The sequence below is a fragment of the Diprion similis genome, chromosome 1, assembly GCF_021155765.1.
Source record: "Diprion similis isolate iyDipSimi1 chromosome 1, iyDipSimi1.1, whole genome shotgun sequence".
Classification (NCBI taxonomy): domain Eukaryota; kingdom Metazoa; phylum Arthropoda; class Insecta; order Hymenoptera; family Diprionidae; genus Diprion; species Diprion similis.
In genome coordinates this window covers 2,467,940-2,494,058 of record NC_060105.1, presented here as the reverse complement: position 1 = coordinate 2,494,058, position 26,119 = coordinate 2,467,940, and the positions used below count along the sequence as shown (strand labels likewise).

Here is a 26,119-nt window from a genome sequence, read left to right as displayed (position 1 = left end):
ATATTATGCATATGTATAGGTACAGATTCATACGCCTTGTAGAAACAACGGTGAGATTCATGTGGCTGAGAGCGCGGAGGCAAGGCCGGCGAACAAGGACCCAGAAATGTTTTGTTTAGTTTTCTTGCGAAAGGGAAAGCTAGACAAAAGGTTCGCAATAAGCAATCCGAGCACCGTAGATAAGAGACACGCCGCACCGTCTCAACGCGATTACTTTTTTGCATCGTTGAATTGCGAATGGAGTGCAGAGTAGAGAAATGAAAAACGGGGAAAGGAGTAATCGGCAAAAGCGAGGAAGGAAACCACCCCTAAATTATTGACTGCTAGTAAGGTGGCAACAGGGTGGCAGATTATTACTAATTATTAATAATAATTATCTCTCCCCTTTATAATGCCAAACATATTTCTGCTCAGATTCCAGGATTCCATTCTGCATGCACATAATTCCACGATAGATTCTGAGGAAATCTTACTCCATTAATCAGATATATATTGCTTGACACGCGTCTCTTCCTACTTCCTTGGGTGAAATTTACTTTGGGGGAGGAGTGAGGGGGGGGGGGGGGGGGAAACGTCGTAGTTACGGAGTATTGATTAATAAGAAATTCCATATGACGTAGCTTTATGCATCCATTGAAATTTCATGCCAATGAAGCATTGTAATATTGAAATTCCTGGTTGTTTATACTGATTAACAAATCGTATTTATCCAGGCGGACAACTGATTTTACAATTCATCGGGTACTGTTGTTAAAAAGTCTGCGATACGCAAAGTTATGCTAATTAATGTCAAGGCTTTGTTTCTGCATTATATAAAGAAATGTTACGATATATAAATATACTGGCTGCAAAGTACTAAACTCGGCTAATTAATTATTATCCGCGAAGGCGAAGAGAATAAGAAGCAGAAACATACGAAGGAAATAATCATCGACGCTCGATAGCAATTATTGTTATTGCGATAGCGGACGTCTTTCGTGGTCACACGCAATTGTTATTCACTATATTGCAAGATCACGTGATCTACAATTTTGCATAGTGGATCGTTGATTCGGAGACTGGCAGATCAGTCATCCCCCGCAAAATTCGATCAAAGAGGTTGAAACTGTAGAAGTAAAAAACCGTATTATTTTACGTTCCAAGTTTTACATCTGAAACTTAATTACATTCTAATCTCTATTCTATATACCGGCTTTATTTAATTCCAACGATCCGAAGCGGCATCGAAAACCGAGTTAAACGCGCGATAAAATTCAGAGGTCAAAGTACGGCCTTAAAAATATTTTATACGTAATTGAGACAGCTTTTATTGTCAACCCTCGTTCTACAGGATTTCGTTTCACAATTTACTGCATAGAGAAGATATATACTGCAGCAGAAAATTCGGGCAAATGTATAAACGGGATTTCAGAATTCACACCGAAGAGGATCGCAAAACGGTTGTCTTTACGAACCAGTTTACATGCATATAAGGTGCATGGTAAAACCGCGCTTTTAAATAATTGATTTTCATCGTTGCGAAGGTAGCCGGGAAATCGCTGAACCTTGGGTCTCACGCCGTTCAAGTATCACAATATTATAGACCAGGAACTACTGCGAAGTTAGATCAATAGTGACATGAAGTGTCTCGCGAAAGCTCACCATTCGGAGGTGAATCGACTTTGGAAGCGCTGGAAATAATAAGATCCAGAATCCATCTCCATGTCATTCATCTCGTAGTCTGGGCTGATGGTATATGAGATTATAATGCAGTGCATGAGTGCAACATTAGCTGAATCACGAAAGTGCAGGTTGAGGCACAGTGCCAATTTCGGTGCAGTTTGCGCAATTTTATACGGTTGTTTACCTCATGCATAGCTAGTGGCAATCGTGTGCTTCCATCTCAATTTATTCTTATAAGTATGCAAAAAACCTCGTCTCATTTCGATTGTGTAACGATATGATACAGAGTAAGTAGGTTACGCGGTAGACCGACATTCACTCGATTCTTATAGGTTTGTGCTTCTTGCGGGAAGCTGTTAAGAACGCATATTCCTTTTATTCTGACAAAAGCTTGCGGGTAAAGAAAGCCTAGAACTCAGCGATGGAGAATTGAGAGGCTTAGAGAAGCGCGGGAGATTACTGTACTCGGTATATTTCCGTTGACGGAAAGAGATCTTTCGGTCTATCCGAAAAAGATTTTAGTCCTATTCAATGGTCGAAAGTGTTCGATACAGTGGTCAGCTTTCGTGGCTTTTTATGATCCCATTCGGATCAGAAACGGAAGAAGATCTTCAAAAGAATTCGGACCTTTTCGCGCGACTTTGTTGCAAAGTTTTAGACCCCAGTGGAAAGAAAACTGAACGTATCGAAGTATTTATCCTGAAATCTTCCCGACCTGACGCTCTGCTGTAGGAAATTGGCTCCATGAAGTGTTCGAAACTTTGTTGACAAGCTTCAGCATCCCCTTACAGAAAACCTTTTACCACTGAAAGTTCGGAAGTTCGGAAGTTCGAAAGGCTCGCACTTTGATCCTAAATAATCAATTATGAATAGCTGACACATTATTTTCAAATCTTCGAGGCAAACGAGGTTCAGTTGTGATCTAAAATTTGGACCGAGAGCTGGAAGCTCACCAACTGTATTCAACGAGCCTTTTTTCAATGTTAGATATGTATGTCTAAGCTGCGATCCCGTGGCCTCATCGCGTTTCCTTATAGTAGCCGGAATCCAATTGGCCTCGCCCAGGATTGAGTCAGAGTGCGACTGGCAGCCAGAGCCAAGGATACGTACGTTGAGACATTTCTCTCCAAAGTTACGAGAGCGAAGTAAGGCAACTGGTTCACATCATTGTATTGAAATGCTACTCGTGAACAATATATTGCATAATTCCTTGGCGCTAGCTGCGCCATCCACATCCACATCCACCTCCACCTACTACCTCAGCGATGGCAGATCTAACGTAAAGATGTCAGAGGTGGAGACAGGAGCACAGGACCAGATTCATCAAGACTCTTATTTCATGACCGTGAATCGCAGGGTGGCTTGAAGGCTAAGAGGCGAAAGCCTGTAACATTCGGTAAGGCATCGAAAGGTGCCAGGGGAAGCGTGGGAGACTCCACGCCCTGGTGCAATGTGCCCTTTGAGAAGAATCTTTGTCGTCAGGAATCGACAAGCGAGTGTTCGCGCTGGAGCAGGAATAGCCTGGGAGAGTATCAGCGTGTAATATGGATCACGGACGAGATAAAGTCCCACGGAGAAAAGGGTATCTATACTAAACGTTCGCACATGGTGCAGGAACATATGGATTTGCTGCAGGATGCGATGTAACGAGTTTCCAGTTTCTCTAACACATCTTTTCCAAGTCCATTCAAATTGCCATACCACTTTTAAATTTTCAGTTCATTCTTTTCTTCCTTTACGTGAAGCCCAAGTTGTCATTCGTGTCGCAACCTGGAAAGTTCTGGCATGGAACAACTGCACGCGTATTCTCCAAGTAGTGAAGGAGTCTCAACTCGCGAAGCGTTACTTTCTTGTCTCATCGAGGGGACCGTCACGTATCCCGGAGTAATTAGCGTCGTCAACGGATCGTCAGCCTGGCTGACGCGTCCAAGAACAACGAGGAGGAGGTATCCTGGGTTGCGCTGAAGGATCTGAGCAAGAAAGCAGGAAAACTGATGCCGCGTACGCGTGACGATGATGATCACGCACTTTCACTCCCTCCGTCCGGTCTTGAAGCCAGTGCAGTTTTCCCGGACTTCCACTGTGGAAATTGATCCGGAAACGTCAAGAGTTGTGCAATTCGGATCGACGACACGTCAACGCGAAGTTTCGACGTACCTTTTCCTTATATACCCAGAAGACGATGGGACGCCGGGAACCATTTCGTAAATTTTCAGCTCCAGCTCGTTCTACACTCGAGTCTGTATAAATGGCCCGAGAGACTTGACTTGCGAAATTGGCGTTGCTTCACATCCCGGAGTTGATGGGTATGCGCAAGACGTACGGTTCCTATCGCCAAGGGGTCGGCAGAACCGCGTAAAGACACATAACTGATCTATCGGAGGATGTGGATGTTTACATGCTAGACGAACCCAGACACGCTTTCGCGTCTATTTTGCACCACGTCTTCTCGCGTTGCGCACCGGGACGTCGCTCCACGCTTCGTCCATCATTACAGGAAGCATCTGGCTCCTTTGCGATGTGATGTGTCTGGTTAGAACGACGATCACGTTCCTAACAAGACACCTGGATGCTGTTGCTCGTTTGCTCTTGGAACGATTGTCGTTATAGCATTTTGTAAATTGTATCAGGGAAACTGTGTTCAGACCAGAAATTTGAATGTTGAGTTTTTAAAAGTGCGTTTATATCTGTCGTTACCCAATTGGTGTAGTTTCAATGGAATTTTCCGCGTGATTTGAAAAGTATTACGTTTTTAATTTAGTTAGTGATAATATGCTTTAGTTTACTTTTACTTTAGTTATTAATTTCATGTTGGTTTATAAAACAAGCTGTTTACTGATACGTTAAGCTTCTGCTTGAGAGGGTACGGAGGATACGAAAACCCGCATCGAAATATTCTCCGCACAATGGCAATATATTATATATTATGACTATACGCGTACGGCAAACATACCGAAAGGAGAGGATATAAAATTTCCACCGATGGAAAAAGGGTCCACGTTTTTTAGGTTATTGCTATTTTTTACTGCAGTAACTCGTAGAGTCATTTTCCGTTCCGATTCGTTCGCATTTTCTGATACATGATACTCCGAGATTCATGCTAGAAATATAATATGGAAGCACAGCAAATAGACGTTTTTTCTGAACTTCTACTTTCCTTTTCTCGATAGATTAAAAATTTCCTAACAAAACTTACCGTTTTCATTTTTTCAAATCACATTCATCCCGTCGTTTTGGTACTGTAAAAAAAATTCTTGACGATGTGCCGCGATTTTTTTTAACGTAATACTTTTTTCGCTGTCTCTTTACACCCGGTAAAGATGTTCATTTGGCTAGACCGATGATTTAATTAACGATGTAACCCATAAAAAATTTACCATCATTCCGTCTTAGATCCAAGGTAAGTTTTATTCCGGAAACTAGCAGGGCATGTTGAGATGTAAATTCGACTGGACAATAGTTAAACCGATTATCATACATCAGTTGGTAAGTATCTCGTCAGTTGTAATCTATTTTAGCGTCCGGTGATCGCATTATTCACGCAATATTACTTCCCGAATACAAACTCGAGTCGCTTGATTTCAAACAGTGCGCGTAATCTCCGCAATAATTATATAATACTCGCGTTTCCGTGAGTTTCTGCAGAGATTTCGAGAGCCAGAGAGAGAGAGAGAGTGTGAGAGAGAGTTTCACCTCAGATTGAAAAAGTGTCAATGGTTTAAATCCCGTAGAATGTTAACCTGCTTGATTATTTTCAAGGTGGAAATTGTACAGAAATAAGATTTTTTCTCCTCGACTTTTTCCAAATATCAATCACTGGAAGTGAGATAAATTACTTTCGGTAGGTGGACGTGATAGATTTTCCTAGTTTCACAAATTCTTTCCTCTTCTTTTCTCTCAACAGGTTTGACAATTTTTATATGTATATATATAACTTAAAAAGAAAGAAACTTGCTTTTTGAATCGAGCCTAAAGATTGGTTTCACGCGTGAAATGGGAAAAAAGTAAAATAAAAAAAAAGGGAAAAGCGCTTCTCCCACACACGCGAATGTCGGTAAAAGACCTTGAGCTAAGCCCCGCCATGCCGAGAAGCAGAGGGTCGAGCGCTTCCTCTTCTGACTTGGAGGGAGATGCATATAAGCCAGGATCCCGGGGATGATGGTATCAGTAAAAAGACTCTCTCTCTCCGTACGATATTCGAGGTTCTCGCGTCGAGCACCATGCTGAAGGTACCAACGGTTAATATTGGCGCAGAATTGCACGCGTGCCGTTTCAAAATCTGCAACTACCTGAACATTTTTACATTACATTTTCGCAAAATGCCTTCGAGAAGTCGTTCAGTGTTTCTGCGGGGAAGTTGAGAAAAATTGCACAGTGCCAGCAATATAGAAAAACAAATTAACTGTGATACTTGTTTTGTGTGATTTCTACTATCTTATTATTATTCATCGCACGGTCGTTTCTTCATTCATTTATTCATCGAACTCTAGCGAATCTGTACATTTCAAACGAATCATATTATACATGCCGCATATTTTGTGCATCAAAAAAATATTTCATTACAATTACCCGTCGAAACAGGGGGTTCGTCAAAGAGAAGTTTCACTTCAGGCACTGGAATTTCACCTCCGTCAGACATTTTCAATCTGTGTTTTAACCATGTTTCAAATATTACATCGACATTCAATTTCATTCGTAAACGAGTAGGAGGTGTGGATTGCGAAACATTCGTTTCCCGTTCAACGAGGCGACTCGTTGTAATTCCATACCGAAATTCCAGTAGTGCGTAACTCCGTAATTATTCATTACCAGCTCTGTCGTTTGAGGAGAAGTTCCGATGATCTTCCTCTCGGAAATTCGTATTAACTCTAACGCAAATAACAACATTCATTACGGCTGATAGAAATTTGAAGCATTTATCGCCGACAAAAATTGCCTCGAGTTTTGCTACGATCTGGATTTTACAAGAGATTTTTAATATCGTTCCAAACAGAATACTCTCCCCATAGTGAATAATTTGTCATGCGAATTAAGATGGATTGCAGGAAGTGAAATGCAGCCAAACCGCAAGCCCTGCAGCTCTATTGATTCAATTAATTTTCCACATTTTCATCTTCCTGAACCCTAAATTCATCGCTTACGTCGCAGATATGTTTTGCCCTCTCACAGTATCGAGTTGAATTTTCCCGCAGTAACTCATCGCTCGACTTATTTATTGCCACATATATAACACATCAGTCGTACACAATATATTGCACGTAAAAACTTAGAGAATATTGTTTCGATTCCTCGAAGAACTTTCTTCTTCTCTTTTGTCCCTCTGCATTATTCACTCGTCCAGAATCGATAAAACGATTCTACTAACAACAGCATTGAAAACTTTCTTTGCCTCGTATAAAATCTTCTCCGGCGATTTCCGCAGGTCATAAGTTTTCTTTGGGTCGTCGCTGCGACATGCGAGGCGGTTTTAATCAGCGGATATGACGGAGGACATCCCGGTTCTTATTCCCCGGAATATTCGGGCCACGAAGGGTACGTGAACCCTTATTCATCACACCAGGTTCTTCCCACCGTTGGCGTGCCAATCCACTCCGTTTCGGCCGCACCTCCTCTACATTCTGCGGTTCACGCTACCGGCCACGGATACGATTACGAAGACGAACGCGATTATTACGTAAGTGACGAAAGCTCGACACGTGTGAATAAATTATGTGATTAAGAAAACTAGCGTTATTTAAAAACCGAAGCTTTTCACAGCGTGCTATAATAAATTATTGCTCATTATAGAGTGATTATTTTTCGTAGGTATCATTAGAGGTTTGATTGCTAATTAGGACAAACTTGCCCCGTAAGGTTGAAAACAATTTTTTTCCTCATCAATCTTAATCAATCAAACACAAATTAAAAGCAGCCGTATAATATATCTGTGAAAACAATTTTCGATAAGGTGAAATTTTGTCCTTTTTGTCAACCTCCGAAGCTTGGAAAACAACACTTCGTTTAATTATGTAATATCGGATAATGTTTCAGGCGCACCCGAAGTACACCTTCAACTACGGTGTTCACGATCCTCACACAGGTGACGTTAAAACTCAGCATGAGATACGCGACGGCGACGTCGTCCACGGATCTTACAGCGTCAACGAGCCCGACGGCAGCGTTCGCATCGTCGAATATACAGCCGACGATCACAACGGTTTTAACGCGGTTGTAAAGAAGGTCGGACCTGGTCATCATCCGGCACAAGCCCCAGTAACGGTTCCGAAATACGTTACGAGCTACGATCATGATCAGTTCAATCGTTACGCGTACGAAAAGCACTATTGAACAGCGGTATTTGCGTGAGCTTGAATTATTTTTTTTCTCTTTCTTTTTTCTTGCTCTCTCTTTCCAAGTTTTCTAACAACCTTAAAAAAATCACGCAACGACAATAATTTACCTCACGCACGTTTATGTTTATATAATAATATATAATATATTATACGTATACATATTATGTACAAAGCGTCAAGCATTCATGTAATAAAAAAATTCACATATTTTTGTTATACATAAAAATAATATGTTCGTAATTTTTTGTTCGTTTATTCTATGGTGCAACACGCGAGTTGTTCCGATATATCAAAAAACTACCGCATACCTCGAGAATTTTCACCTCTTATTTTCTCGAAAGCCGAAGGTAGACACAGACTCGAGTCGGAAATCCATGACACTTTTCATCAGCTCATAGAATATGCCACGGGATGAGGAAATAAACCGCAGCTATCAATCCGACTGGAGGAGGTATTCAACTATGGAAATACTTTCTTCTGTGTATATAAAAAAAGCTCCGGTGACAGGAGAAAAATAACTTGGTTTCGCTTTATTAGACGTGGGCAATAAAAATGGTTTTTAGTAGGAAACCCTGGAATGAATATCATCGCAGGAATAAACAGAGGAGAAGAATTCATTGGCGACTTAGCGGATGATTGAGTGTTTGTGATTTTCTTGTCTTCCTGCTCCAATATTATACTTCCTGGATACTTCCTTTTTTTTTTTTTTTTTCTTTCTTTGAGAAAGAAAAACATCTTATACCTGGAATATTTTTATTTAACGCCTTGTTATTTCTATGGCCTCGTGGTTCCCGTTCTCCGTCCAAACATTTCAGACCATTCCAGGAGAACGCACCGAATGCTCAACTAATCTTGTTTGCGGATCAACATTCGGAAGGACATGCTTCGGGAGACAAAGAATACGCCTGTAACCATCAAGCCTCCTTAGAAAGTCCTTATTTCTGACTAGACGCCTTGCAGAAGGTCTGTCATCTGCAGGCCGGAGGCAACGCCAGGATCAAAGGACACAATTAGTATGATCGAGTTATTTTTCCTTGTCCAATATGGCTGTAACTTGACTTTATTCGAGAATTTGGTACGTGCAAAAAATCAAAGGAATCTGGTAACTGAAAACTGACGGAACGGCGACGAATGAGGTCCTTCGGCTTCTCAAAACCATCATCAATGGACTCGCTGAACGTGGGTGTATAAAACAATCTCCGACATTAAAACGCCCCTGTTTCGAAGGGCCTGAGAATTTCCGAAGATCTGAACAACAACGCTGACAATTGTGTGCGAAAATAATTCGACGACTCCGTCAGGCGACTCGTTAACGCGAGTCGTGTTTCGTCAGATCTATTGTGTCGGCGGACAAAAGGACACTTTGTTCCTACCGAAAGCCGGACTTGGGAAACGGAGAACCTTCTCAAAGAGATTCTGGCACACATTTTCTCGGCACCTCGTCCATTGACCAATTTTCTGAATGCAGTCTGACGTGAAGAGGTGCGTTCAGGTGTCATTGCTACCGGAACTTTTACCAGCGGGTAATAGAACGAGCGCTACCACTTGAGCTGACAATGAGTCGTTTGCGCAACGTCTGCAGGGTCACCATGGCGACTCTGTTAAAAGCGAGAAACGCGAGCCTTTAACGACCTCGTGGTTGGAACAATTAACGTGCAACGTTTCGTACTTCTAACGCAATGTGACCGCGGAGCTTTTTTTCAACTTAGGTGAAAATTTTCACTCTCATAATTACACATGGAGTCTTGGATCCCGTTTTGACCTCTGTCTTACGACAACTGTTGCACACTGCAGTTGTTATGAAAATGAGGAAATGTTATTTGTATACTTCTGGCTCGATGATCCCCCACAACTCGATCACTTACCATCCTAGTACTTCGCTTGCGATTAGTTGCAAGCACCTTTATGTGTGTGGGTCTCAGTGGTGCCTCTTTATCATACTAAACGACTCTAAGTTGGGGAATGATTAAGCTGGTCTACCCGAACTCCATCTCTTAACCAAAACACTCGTTTAAATGTCTTTAACATTAATTCTGGACGTCGAGTCATTTCGACTCTGGACAATGTCTCGTCACGCGATCTTGAGCATTGTAATCCTTCTCCGGTCAAATGCAACATAAACGAGGTGGTGATTCGTTTTTTTTTTCTTTTGTTTTCTTTTTCTATCTTACTTTTTACCCTGTTCTTACCTTACCCAGTGAAAAAACGAGAGTTCAACCTTCAATGTCATTGCGGAATAAGGCAACGCGATTTCTGGGATCAGCCTACTGTGACCAGTTCAGGATCACAGACTGCATATTCTCTGGGTATATAAATTACTTCGTTCGTTTTGTCCGGACATCAGTGATCTTGTACAATTAGCACCATGCTCAAGGTACATGACTAACATTACTCGGTATTAATTCACCAGCTTTGCGGATACAACGAACTCCTTTATTATTCGTCACTAAATTTCACGTTCGTCGTCAATTATATATATGTACTACGGTCCTTTCAATCAATCTCAGGACAGTTCAAATACTCGTAATACGTATCGCGGCATCGATATTTCATCAATTTCAACATCTCACACTGTGTACCAGACGCAAATATTATGTCTATGTACCAGAGTAAAAGTTGTTGTGTTTTCGTCAATATTTGGGCATGTTCAAATTTGACTAATTTCAGACGTAGACGTAGACGTAGTTTTTCACGTCATCCCGAAAAATTCCCTCACCAACCTTTGTTTTGAGTTTTCACTATTTTTTTGAATCCGTAAAAGTAATTCAGTCGGATTTCTTGACATTCCATTACAAAAGAATTATCCCTGTTCCTTATTTTTTTTTCTGTTTTTTTTTTTTTTTTTTTTGTTCAGCTCGTCGTTTTCCTCGCCTCCGTCTTCGTCGCATCCGACGCCATCCTCGTCGGTTACAACAGTCCTTCGGTCGGCTACGAGGCATATGCGGGATACGGAAACCCGGAAGGGCACGAAAGGGCGACTTCGCACGCTTCGATATCCGGTCCCGCTGTTCTCCTTGAGGTCACAGGTTATCCTGCGGGCTACGCAAGTTACGGGAACGACGAACTCTACCCGAAATATGAAGACGACGATTCCCACGATCGTTACGTGAGTAATTTGAAGGAAAATGTAGAATAAAAATAATAGAGCCTGAAAGTGGTTCGTCGCCGGCTTTTTTAATACTCTTTGCAACCTTCATGCAGGCATATCCCAAGTACGCCTACAGCTATGGCGTAAACGATCCTCACACCGGTGACGTCAAGAGCCAGGAAGAGGTCCGGGATGGTGACGTCGTCAAGGGTTCCTACAGGCTCAACGAGCCCGATGGAACGGTTCGTATCGTCGAATATACAGCTGACGACCACAACGGATTCAACGCCGTCGTAAAGAAGCTTGGACACGCTGTACATCCGGCTCCGATTCCAGTGGTGAAGTACGTCGCTGGAGGACCAAGGAAGTACCAGGATTCCGAATACGAAGGAGGATACCGTGGACGCTATTAGGGCCTGATTATTTGTTAGCATCGACGGTTTTGTGCGGAGAAATAAAACGATGAAAAAAGTGAAAATGAAAACCGAATTTCAGAGCGAAAGACGTGAAATCCATAAATTTTATTTCCGAACCCTTTCGTTGAATTAAAAGGACTTCGAATCCGTATAAAATAGAATATTTCAAAACAAGTGGAGCCTGGTTTTATCTTTATCGCAAAAAACGGAGCAGCTGGGAAAGTAGTACATGCATGCGATTGAATTTACTTCATATCGTTACGTTTCGAAACGAAAAAGGAAAAACGATTAAAACCGATCAAATTATTCCACACCTCAAACTATTAAAATGTAAAATAGAAAAAATTCATCGAACTTCCATAGCAAAACCATTTTTCTTTTTCTCACCATTTCGAGCGCTGTACAAAAAGGCATAATTTAAATACCACAATACCAGGTTGTGATAAAAGTATCCGAACAAAACAAAGTGACGTGAGAAAAAGTGGATACGGAATTACGTCCGATTGTATATATATATATATATATATATATATATATGTATATTGTAAGACAGCATAGGTGGTGTGTTTCGGTATCAGAGATCACGACACGCACTTTCTCTGTTGCAACGACAATAAACGAAACAATTTTCATTCACCTAATAATCTGCAGCAGCTGGCAACGAGTTCCTTACAGCACGCTATACGTGACTTTGAACTATCGAGCCATTATTTCACATAGAAGCCACGTGGCTTTGCATTGCGTCGTAGGCCGACGAAAAGTAATTACTTTCGTTATTCGGTTTATACCAAATAAGATAAACAAAAAAATAAAAATAAAAAAACCAGATAAAAAAAAACAGAAGGAAAAACAGCCAGTGTAAGCCCGGATTCTGTACCAGATCTCGAAATACGTTTTATTCGGTAGGTTGAATTTCACGCGGCAATTGCGCGTATTTCGGTAACACGTGCGAATTATTATTGAAAACCAAATGAAAGTAACGATTGAATTTCACACGGGCTAATGCTGGTTGAGGGAAATCGAATTGGCCTCACTCCCGATCAGTATTACATACATTCGAGAACGGAGAGGGAAAACTTGAAATCCTGGAAAGAGTTCACGGGTCAGTGAAATCGGCTTCAAACCGACTCGTCGACCGAAAAGGTGCGACGTAGTTTCGCGAAGGAAAAACGCCGGTTGGTTTCGCGGAAAATGTTGTATGTTGTTCACGAAGTGGACTACATTCGTGTCTCAATTTTCAAACTCTAGTTTTAATTTCACTTTTATCAAACGAGTCGATCCTGTTCCACGTACAGATCAAATTACAATACCAAAAAGGCGAAGCTTTTCATTACGTTCTACCGAGTTATTCGCGTTGAATACATGGTAGAGAGCAGAGAAGGCTCGCCTAATTAATAGTCATGTACATTGATATTAAAAAAATTTTTCCGATAAAATGGAAACTCGTTTATCGTGTTTTGAAGTGTAAAAAATCCCAACTTTGCTCATGTCGAAGGCAAGTAATTTAAGAGGAATTGAAAACCTTACGGGCTGTTAAATATTGGGATTTATAATGGTGGGATATGAAAAAGTAAAAAATTCTCGTTGAATTACCAACAACGACGGTAGACTTGATAAATTCAACGGTGAACACTTCTTCCCGTATTAACCAGCTTCTTTTCACCCGAGCTCGCGCCTTGTGACCCAATTTTTTCCACGATATTGAGATAGATATTCACCTTACATGCAGACCCAATCTATTCAGGCAAACTCGTCATGAATATACGAGAGGATTTCGTATTTCATTCGCCCCTCCATAATCCAGGTATCAATCATTTCGGTCCCGTGTCAGATTTGGCACGAAAGGAAACTCGGTAAAAATGCATCCTTGCTTGTACGATATTCACTTTAAAGCAAAGGGGTGAGTAAATTTATTTAAGACGTGCCTCCCTTTGGCCAGTAATAAAAGCGGTGCAAGTCGAATTTGCAAAATTTGTAAGATTGATTTTTTTCACGACGTTTCGTCGATCACTTTTGGCGCTTGAATAACGACTTCGAAGCTTAATCTTGCAAGAAATAAAAAACGCCCTCGTATTCCTCAGAGCTCTCCTGACGGTGTTGGAACGAAATGCTCGTCTTGAGAAAGAAGAGTAAAAAAAATCTATTTATAGAATCGTGTTATCCGCTGATCATTACTGGATCGTACGATCTGGATACAAGTGAAAAAATCATCGTGTAACCAGTAGTGAAGATGGGCTGAAGGTTGACATGGTGTATAACCAATTGGTGCTCAACGCGAGGAGATCATTATCGCGGGGGTTTGATTAACTGCCTATCCAACACCGCCCTTCTGCCAACAGCGACCTGCCGACTATACCTAAGACGAGAAAACTCATTCGCCTTTAAAGACGAGAGACTGGTCCCAATTTTGCGAGATCTCTGAAGAGAATCAATCTCTCTAAGACCAGGAATTCCTTTCAGGGTTCGATTCTAGTATTGAGATAAGAACAACTTTTACAACCTGACGTAAAATTCTCATCCCCTAATCGAAATCAAATTATTAAATATATTGAACGTATAATGACAGAGAAGTGAGCCTTGTGTTTCAAATGTAATTTGTTCGAGACTTTTTTATTCTCTTTTTCTACAACGTGTATGTACAATAAAGTGTGTATGTATATATAATATATATATATTTACATCGAATTATCTTTAATTGATTTATCATTCTCATATTTCTCGCCGTTACTTCCGGTTCGGCGTAACGTTTGATTTCGAATTGAGTGCTGGCACACGGTATGCCTGGGCCTTTTGATCTCTGAAGCAGCTATTACGCTATTCCTCATTCGAATTTATAGTCTTCAAATTAGGAATACAGTAACGGCTACGTGCCAGCCAATTTGGTGCAGTTTGTGGTCTGCTATTAAGGTCAAGTATTTTCAAAAGCTAGAAGATTTTATCGATGTAGATATTTTATACCATATGTCCTTCCTCCTCTTAACGTCTACCAAACGATACACGTTTACCCGAACTTGAGAGATTTCGCAATCTCTACACGGATACACCTTAACTGTCTTAACTTGAATTATAAATCACAGCTGTATTACAGCGGAGCATTTTTTTCTTCCACCTGCAAAAAAAAAAACGCGTCGCGCAATATGATTTTTTTACACCCAAGTTTTATTCTACTTCGTAGAAATTACGGAAGGCTCAAGAGTCTTGTTAGCAAGATTGCAGAATATTTTTTGCGATGAAAAACGATGAGAAAAAAAAATTCAAACCATGTTTCTTTAAGGTTTCAACTACATATGACGATATGGATTTTTTCCAACGTTTTTAATTTGAAATTCGCAGTTGTAGCGATATTATTTTTTTTCCTTTTTGCAACGTGGGAAGTAGTTTTTTTTTCAACCTGGTATTTTGCTCGTATATTCAACAACACGAACCCAAGAGAGCGTAAGTCACGCGGTAAACGACTTCAATCCAATACACAGACTAAAAACAAAGATAAAAACTTCTGATCCGGGAAAATGCGAAGCGTATCAAAACTCACTCCAGGACACATGTTATCGATTGTCAGGCACCCGGGAATCGCGAAGGTCGTACATTTCGCGAACTCGGTTCAGGTATATACAAATGCTTAGTGAAAGAATAATTGATCTCTTTGAACGAATCGGATTTGGCTCGTTAGGTGACTCGGCAACAATCGAAACCACGTAAATACACGTTTGATACGAAAGTAAATCCTGGGGTGGCTTATTTGAAATAATAACAATGATTACAATGAACTTCTTTGTCGAAAAGACGAAGTATACCGGTGAAAAAGAAGCTTGCAGAAAGTGGATCTATCTCGACACAAATGGAGAAACTTTTTCCGTAGCGGGCTTCTCTCGAAATTGGTTGATCAATTTCCGAGAAAGAAAATCGAGTCCGACCGATATTTTCCAATCATTTTCCCTTCTTCGTATACGTAGGATACATCGCAAAATCTAACCGATAATTCTGGATTTCATATCTTCTATACTTAAATTAGTTACAGCCTGAAACTCTTACTGCGGTGAATGTGTACGTAATTCAGAATTCACGCAACGTGACTAGACGCAACGGCCTTGATATTAATCCAGTGAATCAAGAGTCCGGAAATGAGGACTTTCCCTAAAAAATCATATAACATCATCGAATAAGCTTCGAGATACAAGCTCTTGAGGAATAATTAATAATTCGATGATTGGCGAATAGGCTCGTTAATTAGTGAATTTAACTAGGTGGGTCGTTAGCAAAGTTAGGAAAGCAGGCATATAATGGATACGATCATAGACTGACTGCAGTGGTAAATCCTTGATACAGTGGATGTATAAATAATGTTTTATTCACAGCCTCGAAGTCGAGTGTGTGAAACTCTCAAGTTGTAATAATTACTCAGCATAGTATTATATATATATATATATATAAATAAATAAACAGAGTACATAGAGGCGAGTAGCGATATTGGGCAAAACGCAACGTGCCCGCATTCTTCAATTACTTTCGTGAAGTGACGCCAGATCTTTTTCCACATGGGCATTGGTCGAATAAACATGGTCACACCGGGGGGCGTGGAGGCAAAAGGTACGTGCGACGTCCTTCAGAAACAGCGTGCCTCCTCCACCTTCGCCCGACAGCAATGCGAAGGCAATGGCAGAGGTGCAGTAGTAGGGTTAAATTGTCAGGAGGTACCCAACTGGGAGTTTGGCCAGAAAGAAACAAAACGATCTAATATACAGGAGTGAAAAAACTGACGCAGTCTTACGGGAAGAAAAAACACCGACAAGGCCTTGAATTACACAACTTGTGATACACAGAAGGAGTCGTTACCGTGATCCGCGTACGCTGGACTTTTGCGCTATAAAAGCAACGCCCCGGACTTTAATGTCATCAGTCCACTCCAGAACTGCTCCGTAAACACAAGCGCAATCATGTTCCGGGTTAGTAGAAGTTCCGAAGAGTCTTCAGACAGTTCCTAGACCACTTGAACCTCCAACTTACACTAAATATCTCTCCTCGATTTTCAGTTCTTCGTCGTTGTCGCCATGGCCGCAGTCGCCACTGAAGCTAGTGTTCTGGGATACGAGGGTGCCGGGTACTCCGGACTTGCAGGCCACGGTTACGGAGGCTACGGTGGATACGATGGATACGCAGGCTACGGTGGATACGGCAACGCCATATCTCATGGTGCCGTTGTTGCCCCGGCCATCGCCGTTGCTCCGGTTGCCGTCGCCAAGGTTGGATACGGAGGATACGGAGGATACGGAGGATACGGAGGATACGGTGCTGGTTATGGATCCGGTTACGGAGGTGCCCATGACAGCTATGTGAGTTCAATTTTTTCACCCAACTTCTTCCGGCTCAAATTTATCGGAATTTACCCTCACGATACACCCCAGTGGTCAGTTCCATTGTACAAGTGAAGTATTCGACGTTGGTTTGCGTAACTTGAGTAATTTATCATCAGTAAAGACCAACGAGGACGAATCTCAGTAGAGTTCGAACATTCATCCCCATTTTGTAATCCTTAACAATCCTTAACGGTCTTCAGCACTAAAGGGTTTAACACCGTTCACTGTTCTTCGATGAAGAGTAACACGCTACCTGGTGTCTTTAACATTCGTGAAGAGACAGTGAAACAACGTTGAATCTGTATACTTTTTGACCTCTGCCACTTATTTAACAACCCTTTTATTTCAGGCCTACCCAAAATACTCCTACAACTACGGAGTCCACGACCCCCACACCGGCGACGTCAAGAGCCAAGAGGAGGTTCGCGACGGAGACGTAGTCAAGGGTTCCTACAGCCTGAACGAGCCCGACGGCACCGTTCGCGTTGTCGAGTACACCGCCGATGACCACAACGGATTCAACGCTGTTGTAAAGAAAATTGGACACGCCGTCCACCCCGCACCGGCAGTACCAGTTGTCAAGTACGTCGCGGCACCAGCTCACTACGATTCCGGATACGGATACAACAAGTACTACTAAACATTATCGAGCGCCGATTACAACGATGCGAATTTTGAACGGTTAAAACGATCTATGTAAATAAATTATTCGAGACTTCATATATCAATGCGACAATAAAACAAAAGTTCTATATTCAAATCGAGTACTTGATTATTGAACTGAAAACTTCATTCCATAGATTTGTACTTTGTACCGCCGTTGAGGTAGTTCAACCATGGTGCAGACTTACGTGCGGCCTTAAGTAGCGCCAGGGCGTGACGTGTGTGTAAAAGTGATCGAGGAGAGAAAATTGTCGAATCATTGCGTGTATCAGATTTGAAGGACGTTCTGTAATGGTCGATAATTGACGTTTGTGAAGTACAAAGCGTATCACTCACCAATGCCTTTTGGTACATTTTATTTGCTATCATGCTCGTGCTTTCGAACATGTCTCTGCCGGGTCCTGATGCGAAACACATCTCGTGTTTACCGGGGCAGGTATCAGCGCCAGAGCAGGTCTCTCCTGTAAACTCGCATCTTGGTCCTCTCGTATTTGGTGACACGTCGCCAAGATTCGACGAGGCGAAGGCAGCCACAAAGGAACCCTATCAAGCAAACACGAGCGCCATTAATGTCAGGACAGCAAGTCTGATTCAATCGCCCAATTTTTGGCCTTGTCAGGTGATAATATGAGGCAATCAGACAATTAGTTTCCAGGTTACATACATTCTATGATGGTAGGTAACAAAGGCTGTAGACCATATTATAGTGTCCGGAATTAGACGTTCGTTATTGAATTCTGGTAAATGAAAAAGTCAAAGTACAGGATAATTATTTATATCAACCATTTGAAGAAATATGATCATCAGTCGATCCTGACCGGATGGGTACTTAATTTTACAAACTTAGTTTACTAAGTACAAACTTTACTTTTTCGACTTAGAATATTGCCTATCATATTATCATCGTCATTTATCATACTAATTAGAGTCAATTTTCTAGAGCCTCGAGTTTACATGAAATCGATATCCATCTGGCAATGAGAAATATAGGATTACCTTCCCAACCATGGAATTCTTGTTCATCGTTTTCTCAAACAGAACTGAGGCGTACCCAACATTGTCGCTGGACACAAGCTTGTTGGTGTTGTTCATGCTGGTCGGATGAACAGGGAACCAGTTTATCACTCCTAAAGATCTGTCATCAGCAGCGATGAACTGGAGTTGAATCATATTCTTGTCAACGTTGTACGCGTACCTGAAAAATATACAGAAACGAGGTAAGTTGGAGGTGCTGGAAACAGAATCAACTCGATTCACTTACAGCAGCCATTTCGCTGTATCATATCATGTTTTTGTATACAAGAGAGTCATTTTACAAGTGAAGAGGGTAATTCTCGAAATATGAAGGTTGAACACAACGGAGTAGCACTCGACTCCACCGCCAAGTTGAACTAAGCTCTCAACTTACTTGGCCCTTTCGGTTTCAGGATTATTAAGGTACGCTTTGGGACTTCTGTTTATGTTTGCGCCCATTAGCTCTCCTTGAGTAACGAAAATTCTTCCAGGAACAATGGCGTCGTGAGCTCGTTCAATACTCTGTGGAGAAAAGGTTAATCCATCAGTCCTTAATCGAGGTAAGACATCGACAACTAATCCGATTACATTTCTCGGCTCCGTTTCGTCGTGAAAAATACAGCGAACTGCGCATGAAAAATAACCGGATGCAATAATCTTGACCGGATGTCAGTCATTCTAATTTTAACGCTAACTGCCTCTGCAGGAGCAGCTTTCCACACACTTTTGCATGCCAAATTGTCCCACGTCGTGACAGATTGGTCAAAAGTAATGGATTCGTCCAGGGGAGTAAGTTTGACAAATTGAAAAAATACACGTGCCGCTATTTTTTAATAATCTTGATATAAACTTGAGTTTTAGAACCTAGTAAGAAAATCTCTGACGTGAACCAAGATTCAAGCTCTATCACAAAACTTTTTCTAAATCTTTCGTCATCATCATTCGATGTAGGCAGATGAATATAAATGATCTATGGGTAATAAAAAAGCATGAAATTCATTCATGTCAAAGTAAACTCAAAGTGCTCATCGATCCGTTGAATATTTAAACCGAAACTAGACCACGAATACGATGACAGTAATTGATCGGATCTAACCTCCAGAGAGAAGCGACCCTCAAAATCCAGCATGATTTCAAAGTTCCGTTCTACAAAGGGATCGCTTAAATCTTCCATGACAACCCTAACTCCAGTCCAATCTATTTTGACCAAACGGTAATTTCGGAGCCGAAGTCCCCTAAAGGTTACGGCAAAAAGCGAAACCCTTGCCTTGTTCACGTTTACATAAATTTCTCAAGTGACGATTTTTCCCGCCATTGATATAATGTATGCAAAGTTGAACGCGACCCTTCGAAATGACGCCAATAATGTCCTCACCTTCGTGATCCCATTGACAATGGCGTTGAACGATTCTTGGACGAATCCGAAAGTGGTGAGATCGAAAAGAACGTCCATCATGTATCCTCCAGGAGCTGAGTGAGTGTGAGTACCGCTGATCATTACGTTTTTATCGTTGTACATATCGTCGAAACGCCCTGCCAACTTCTTCAGTACCTGTAATTAGAATTGAACCAATCAATTGTGGTCGAACGTAAAACAAGTAACGACGTAATTAGAAGTTTCATCTGGTAATTCGTATACTGAGATCGTTAAAGCTGCAGATAAAGTTACCCAAAAGTTCATCGAACTTTTCCATCGCAGTTTGGGTAAGATTGAAGAAATCGTGAAATACGACCCTGACGAAGCCAGGAGAACATTTCATTCATCTGTTTTACACTGAAACTCTAAACAGATGATTTTACATCTTTGAGGACGATTGAGGATATTTCAGAAGTTACACACTTTACCATGACGATTGGCGTCTCATTGACCTCATAGCCAACCGTGTATTCATCAATGAATCGAAAACCGAATCAATCGTTTGCAATTTGGTAGGGAAACTTCAAATGCAATCGGACATTTGGTAAAAGATTTCAATTTCGATGAATGTTTTCCGTAGCCCAGCGATGCGAGACTTTCCACGTGAAACCTACGACCTTGTATTTAATTCATATAAATATGAGACCCGATTTGTTAGACCGTGATATTTCTTTCAGTAAATATTACCCAATCGCATTCGTACGGACCAACGTTATGGAAATTTACGTAACTTTTAGGGTCGGGTTTTTAGCACGCTCCGTTAATCGTTTAACACAGATTTTTGCTGTAAAGTTACTAATTGTAGAAGCCGAATCCATTGACCATGAAACGAAGTATCATCCTGCGCATAATATTGCACTGTGTAAATTTCTTGAGATACTTTTCTGGCCATTCATTTCCTTTCTTTCTATTTCAAGATACGAAGAATGAGGAAATTCATCATAGCTCAATGAAACCGGCACGGTTGCATGGACCGTGGAAAAATACACTCATGAATTAAGATGTTTGATTACCGCCAGCCTAACACCGTGTCCAATCATAGCACTGTCGACGCTGACGAAGACGAAACGTTCTTCTCCATCGTCGATGATAAAAGCTCGGGAAAAAGTCCTGAGATGAAGTCCCGATCCCTTTTGCTCCGGCCTGGCGTATCCCATCTGTAAGTTAATTTTCATAACATCAGACGCTTGATTGTCAAAAGTGTCGCAGAAAAGCTTAAATCTCTTACAATGACGTTTTTTCCTTTAATATATTGATGAAAATATTGACTCCAAACTTGATGAACACTTCATTTCGAACTCTGATTTGCATCAAAAGCAACTTTAAAAGGTGGAAACACACAAATTTCCATTTCCAAAAAATCACCCCCATACTTGGTATCTAAACTCCAACCACATGCCTCGGCAATCTCTATGGTTAACTTTTGAAATACTTTGAACACAACTCTCATCTTCCTACTCGCTGTTCAGAGGTTGGGGCTTTTGTAAACTAAGGAGAATTCCCGGACTCCTTTGAGCATGACTGCAAGCAAGTTATTCAAGGTCCTCTAACGATAAGTTAGTAACTGTTCAGTCAGAGGGCAAAATAGCTGGGAATTTTTTCCATACATGCTCCGATCGAAGAAAAGCGTTCTGGATTCGACGAAAAAAGACGAAACATTACTCACGAAAACGATCTCAGCCACAGGTCCTGTGGTATCGGCAATCCCGACACCGAGGTTGTACGACGCCCCCGCAACGTGGAATGCCGTCAACGAGAAGCATAGCGTTAGCAGCCAGTGCAACTTCAACATCGAATCCATCAAGTCTGGCTTAGCTTCCTGCGGTAGCTACCGCTGGTTCTTTACTAGAAGGAGGAAAAAAATTGGAGTGAGAACTGTGGCAGGTACCTACTTGGAAAGCTACGTGGATGTTGGCGATTTTTTTGTTACAGAGAGGAAATAAATTGGTGAGAATCCCTATTTCGCCCCGCTTCTTGGAAGGGATGTTGAGGCGTGGAAGCCCGAGTTAAGGAGGGTGCCGAGTTACTATTGAACCAATCGGCCAACGCACTCTGACCATTTGGAAATTACTTTCGCGAAACAACAACGTTTCCTCAATTTCGTAGCAGACTCCTATTTTCTCAGCCCCTTTCCACAACCCTGGTCATCTGTATTTACTTCTGTTTTTCTTATTGTATACCTCCCAAAATTGACTTATCACGTCTTTCATCCCACACTTCCCGAAAAATTGCTCAGCAAGATAATCTTATCGACGAATTTATGATTCTGATATAAAGATGTATCTTTAATTATTTTTTAAATCAAAGCGAAAGTCGAGGACTTTATCTATAGTTTGGAAATAAAGTTACGACACCGATAAGATAAAGTTCGGATTTAATGTAGATTTATTTGTTTCGGATATGCTATTCGGCACAGCTGCTTTCATCAGATGCGAATCCAGCTGAACCCCTTTTCGGAGAGGCAGAATGAAGGGGTGAGCTTTGTCCCGAAAATTAACAGAAGGGGTTGATGTGTAAGTGTTCACCGAACCAATGCTGCTGGCATCTCAAAATCTCACTCTCTGTTCGACTGTAGTGATATTCATGATGAAATAACGAAGTCAAGTGCGTAACCGTGCATCAGCCTGAAAGCTAAGTACATTCATTATATATTCACACTGCGGGATAACAGCTTAATTCGAGTTATAAAATTTAAAAACGTTTCGTAACTGGGTTCGAATTTTCCGTTCATTTTTTTCCTTCCCTTTTTGTAACATGAATCCTCAGTGAAACTCTTCTTTGCGTGTTGGAAGATGTCCGGCGTAATTTCCGCGTGGTTATGACATGTATACTTATATGTATATTTATACCTATAAATGTTCTTCCGGAGAAACCTGTGAATCAATATTGTGAGTATTGGACAAATGCAAACTGCACCGAGACCGCACGATGGAATCGCATAAAGAAAATAAAGTTGTTTGTCTGACGAGTGGTTGATGAATAAATTGTTGGCTGAAAGGGACGATGAATCAGCTCACCGTCACAAAGCGAGCAAGGCAAACATCCGTTCCGGCCACAGGAGAGCGGAAATGGTTCTCGGATATCCCATACGTCGGTGGTTTTATTTTTTCTTCATTAATTTTAGTCACGAACCGCGATCAATGCAGTATGCGAAAAGCTACTTTGTACGGATATTACGTGCCTCTGTATTTATAAACAGTCTCTTATTCCAAAATTAATGGGGTAAATTGCCCGCACGTGCACGAGATGATATTTTAACTTCAAAGGTTTGAATTTCATTTTTCTCATGTATAATACTGAACGGCTTTCAGACTTTTTGTCGAGTTTGTGACTCACATCATAATTATCTGATGCTACGCTGTTACACAATACCGCTTCGTCGCATCAACCGACATATCGTAGGTATGAAAAATTGAGCTTACAAGTTGATTATAAAACATGATCATTTTGTATAAATGCGTACGAAAGACGTTGAACTGATTTTTACGAAAATCCTCTTGAACTTCAAAAAGCTAGAAAATAATATTTTTCACTACAGGTATGAGTGAGCCGTTCACATTGGAAAGTTGAAGAGATTTTCTCTGTTAAAAATACGTACCTATATCTACACGTATAATAATATACTCTGTCTCGCAATAGAGCAACGTGTAAATATTTTTACGCAATCTCGCGAGAGAGAAGAAAATGAAAAAAAAATCAATATTACCAGTTAATTGCAATTACCGCACTGGATGATCAATTCCGAAACTGCTGATACGTCTGGCGCCAAGATCTACACAACAGTCCGCTGCCAATAAGCCCAAACTATAAATCTTGTAAATCAAAGTATTCCCGATAGTGTGAATAACCCAGAACCGAGTGTGAATGTCGCAATTTTTGTGCCTCAGAAGACGATAGCTTGTTATTGGATCGTCGGATGATACTTTATCAGATATAATATCACGGCAGAGGTTGCAGTTGCTCAAATTCGTATCACAGTGGATTGGATGTCGCGGCTATGCCTGCGGAATTGTATACTTGCCGATTATGCAATTATTCCTGTAATCCACGTTCTCCGTTGCAGACTATCGGAGCTTCAGCAATTGCGAGATGAACGTCTGCCGTCGAGAGACTAGCAGAGGAATCGCGATCCTCCCATGAAGCTTTCGAAGTTGCTTTGTCCTGTCAACCGTCTAAATTGGACAGCTTATTCGTCTCTGGTCTGGTCTGGTCAACTCCGGCCAATCAATTGCCGGTCACCACAAGAGTGTCCATAATTATTTAAAGAAAAACTTGTCACGTGTCAAAGTCAGACTGTTGCGACGTAGAAAACGCGAATGCGAATGACCGGATCAGACCGCGAATAACAGACAGTGATTAAATCAACTGCGCTGCTGTGGATTCCACTGGGAATGGTGACCGTTGGCGCATCGTACAGTCATTTTAAAACCACGGGACGAAAACAAACGGAGACTACCGTGAATCATTTCTATTTCTGAACTCCAACTTGAACTGAGAAATCTTCGCAAAGAATAATATGAAGACTTTTTTTTTCTTCGATGACTGTCATCTCTACGCTTAGCGCTTCACGTGCGCACCTCCGCAGCATAGCGCAAGCCTAAAGCGCACGTGGAGTAGACACCATAGTGCTGACAGGTGCATCGAGCTATCGCCGGAAGTCTGATACAACGCTCGAATCAAACGGGTGACCTAGAAACCCGATGCCTTTGTGCCGCGGACAACTTTTACTTTTTAACCACCAGCCACGCTCTTCACGATTACGTTAATTGCACCGCACTGATACAGAGATTGAGAACGGTCTACAACCTGACAGAGTTCCTGCGGTTACCGTCTTACCGGCGTACTTTTACCCGAGATAAAATACCGCTGCGATAATGTCCACAATGTTTAATTCAAAGTCTTTCTTTGATCATAACTTTGCTAATCAATTTACATACGTTCAACTCTGTTATGATCGACTTTTTCAAAAGGCGAGATAATTGGATCAAATACTGGGGGGAAGAGGGATCTTGTAGATTAAAAACTCTTGTGTCGAACAGCTTATCGGAAATTGCTCTTGATTAGTCAAGAACGTGTGAGTAATCCATGGACAGATGTATATAATTAATGAGAATCGAGACGTATAGAGAAAAGGTATGAGGTAAGTCCTTGGACTCTCGCTCTTACCTGAAATGTGAATATAATCCTTTCTTGAAATGTGATTTCTCCAAGGTATCCGATGCATGATCACGATCCTCGCAAGATCTAGGCTTTGGACTCGGAGGTTCGGCGGCAGTAGAAGGACCGCGAGCTTCTCAGCACTTCGTATCTTGATCCATACGTCACTCTGGAATCAATCTTCGTCAATAATACTTCGACGAGGAAATTTAACGAGGAGAATAAAATCAATGTAGACATATACAAACAGAAGCTGTATAAGGCCAACCGTTACGAACAGCGTGGTGACGCGACTGAATTTATACACGTCAACTGTTAGAAAGCGAGTGTGATAATTCGACGACTAGGTATACGTATACAGTAACACTTCTGGCTCCCATTCATTTCACTGATATTTTTATGCCAATCCTTTTTACTTTTTTTTCAACAAGTTTTCTTCGCACGTCAAAAACACCAACAGACACCTCGCTCAAAAATCGACGGTGAATATATTCACTGCCGTTTAGAACGACGCGATTATTATTTCCCCCCGATGATTCTAACTTCCGTAGCTAACTGTTTAATCCGACGACAAGGTGGCCGTTATCGCGTAGCGGTTCAATTGACTCCGATCAATATTATACCATGGTAACGGTACTCACACACACTGGCTGACCATTGTTTTACACTCTCTCAACCTCTGGTCACTTCGCCGATTTTGTTCCCCTGCCTCTCTATCTTGACGGTCAACCTGATCTTGCACCGGAAAAAAGGCGAAATCAACCAACAAGCGAGAGTAACCGGAGCACTTTCACCTCTGCTTCAACTGCGGTTCCAACGAATCAGCGATCAGTATTTTTCGCATCTTCTTACAATTCTCGAGACGATTTTTGAAGGGATTTCGATTTTTTACCGCGGTTAGACTATCGGAAAGAAGGACATGACAGTCGTCCGCAACGCCGGCGTCGACCGGTCTGTTAAACAGTGGAATCGGTATACTGATCGCGAATAATGCGAGTGCGATGACGTTGGCTAGC

At 41.5% G+C, this 26,119-nt stretch overlaps 4 protein-coding genes across 6 annotated transcripts in view; 3 read left to right on the top strand and 1 right to left on the bottom strand.

Annotated features, from left to right (window-relative positions):
- Window positions 1–25,469, bottom strand: part of LOC124410267 (neutral ceramidase) — a 35,219-nt gene extending 9,750 nt beyond the window's left edge. The window contains exons 1-8 of one of the 3 annotated variants that reach the window (XM_046888510.1): window positions 25,352–25,469; window positions 25,113–25,272; window positions 21,613–21,791; window positions 20,960–21,103; window positions 19,905–20,081; window positions 18,924–19,051; window positions 18,512–18,710; window positions 17,852–18,058 (exon numbers count right to left, since the gene is read on the bottom strand). In XM_046888510.1, the coding sequence (XP_046744466.1) occupies window positions 17,852–18,058; window positions 18,512–18,710; window positions 18,924–19,051; window positions 19,905–20,081; window positions 20,960–21,103; window positions 21,613–21,747 (990 nt within the window). In that variant the 5' untranslated portion in view covers window positions 21,748–21,791; window positions 25,113–25,272; window positions 25,352–25,469. Of the gene's footprint in view, window positions 1–17,851; window positions 18,059–18,511; window positions 18,711–18,923; window positions 19,052–19,904; window positions 20,082–20,959; window positions 21,104–21,612; window positions 21,792–23,967; window positions 24,141–25,112 lie in introns of those variants that run through there. The other 2 variants (XM_046888501.1, XM_046888519.1) reach the window with 2 other exon arrangements.
- On the top strand, window positions 5,782–7,989 carry LOC124410291 (cuticle protein 8-like). The gene is made up of 3 exons (XM_046888543.1): window positions 5,782–5,891; window positions 7,085–7,336; window positions 7,693–7,989. Exons 1-3 carry the CDS (start codon window positions 5,793–5,795, stop codon window positions 7,987–7,989), a joined length of 648 nt encoding a protein of 215 aa, XP_046744499.1. The 5' UTR covers window positions 5,782–5,792.
- On the top strand, window positions 10,254–11,560 carry LOC124410306 (cuticle protein 19-like). The gene is made up of 3 exons (XM_046888568.1): window positions 10,254–10,368; window positions 10,849–11,100; window positions 11,196–11,560. The coding sequence occupies exons 1-3, from the start codon at window positions 10,360–10,362 to the stop codon at window positions 11,493–11,495; spliced, it is 561 nt and encodes a 186-aa protein (XP_046744524.1). The 5' UTR covers window positions 10,254–10,359; the 3' UTR covers window positions 11,496–11,560.
- On the top strand, window positions 16,333–17,613 carry LOC124410298 (cuticle protein 8-like). The gene is made up of 3 exons (XM_046888557.1): window positions 16,333–16,441; window positions 16,529–16,828; window positions 17,202–17,613. Exons 1-3 carry the CDS (start codon window positions 16,433–16,435, stop codon window positions 17,490–17,492), a joined length of 600 nt encoding a protein of 199 aa, XP_046744513.1. The 5' UTR covers window positions 16,333–16,432; the 3' UTR covers window positions 17,493–17,613.
- Window positions 25,470–26,119: the final 650 nt, after the last annotated feature.

What these genes read in the sequence shown, in the direction of transcription:
- LOC124410291 (XM_046888543.1), top strand. Translation starts at nt 5,793, where the DNA reads ATGCATATAAGCCAGGATCCCGGGGATGATGGTATCAGTAAAAAGACT. An exon ending in CGTCGAGCACCATGCTGAAG is followed by an intron (nt 5,892 to 7,084) that starts GTACCAACGGTT and finishes CGATTTCCGCAG; the next exon opens with GTCATAAGTTTTCTTTGGGT. An exon ending in AAGACGAACGCGATTATTAC is followed by an intron (nt 7,337 to 7,692) that starts GTAAGTGACGAA and finishes ATAATGTTTCAG; the next exon opens with GCGCACCCGAAGTACACCTT.
- LOC124410306 (XM_046888568.1), top strand. An exon ending in ACGATTCCCACGATCGTTAC is followed by an intron (nt 11,101 to 11,195) that starts GTGAGTAATTTG and finishes ACCTTCATGCAG; the next exon opens with GCATATCCCAAGTACGCCTA.
- LOC124410298 (XM_046888557.1), top strand. An exon ending in GAGGTGCCCATGACAGCTAT is followed by an intron (nt 16,829 to 17,201) that starts GTGAGTTCAATT and finishes CTTTTATTTCAG; the next exon opens with GCCTACCCAAAATACTCCTA.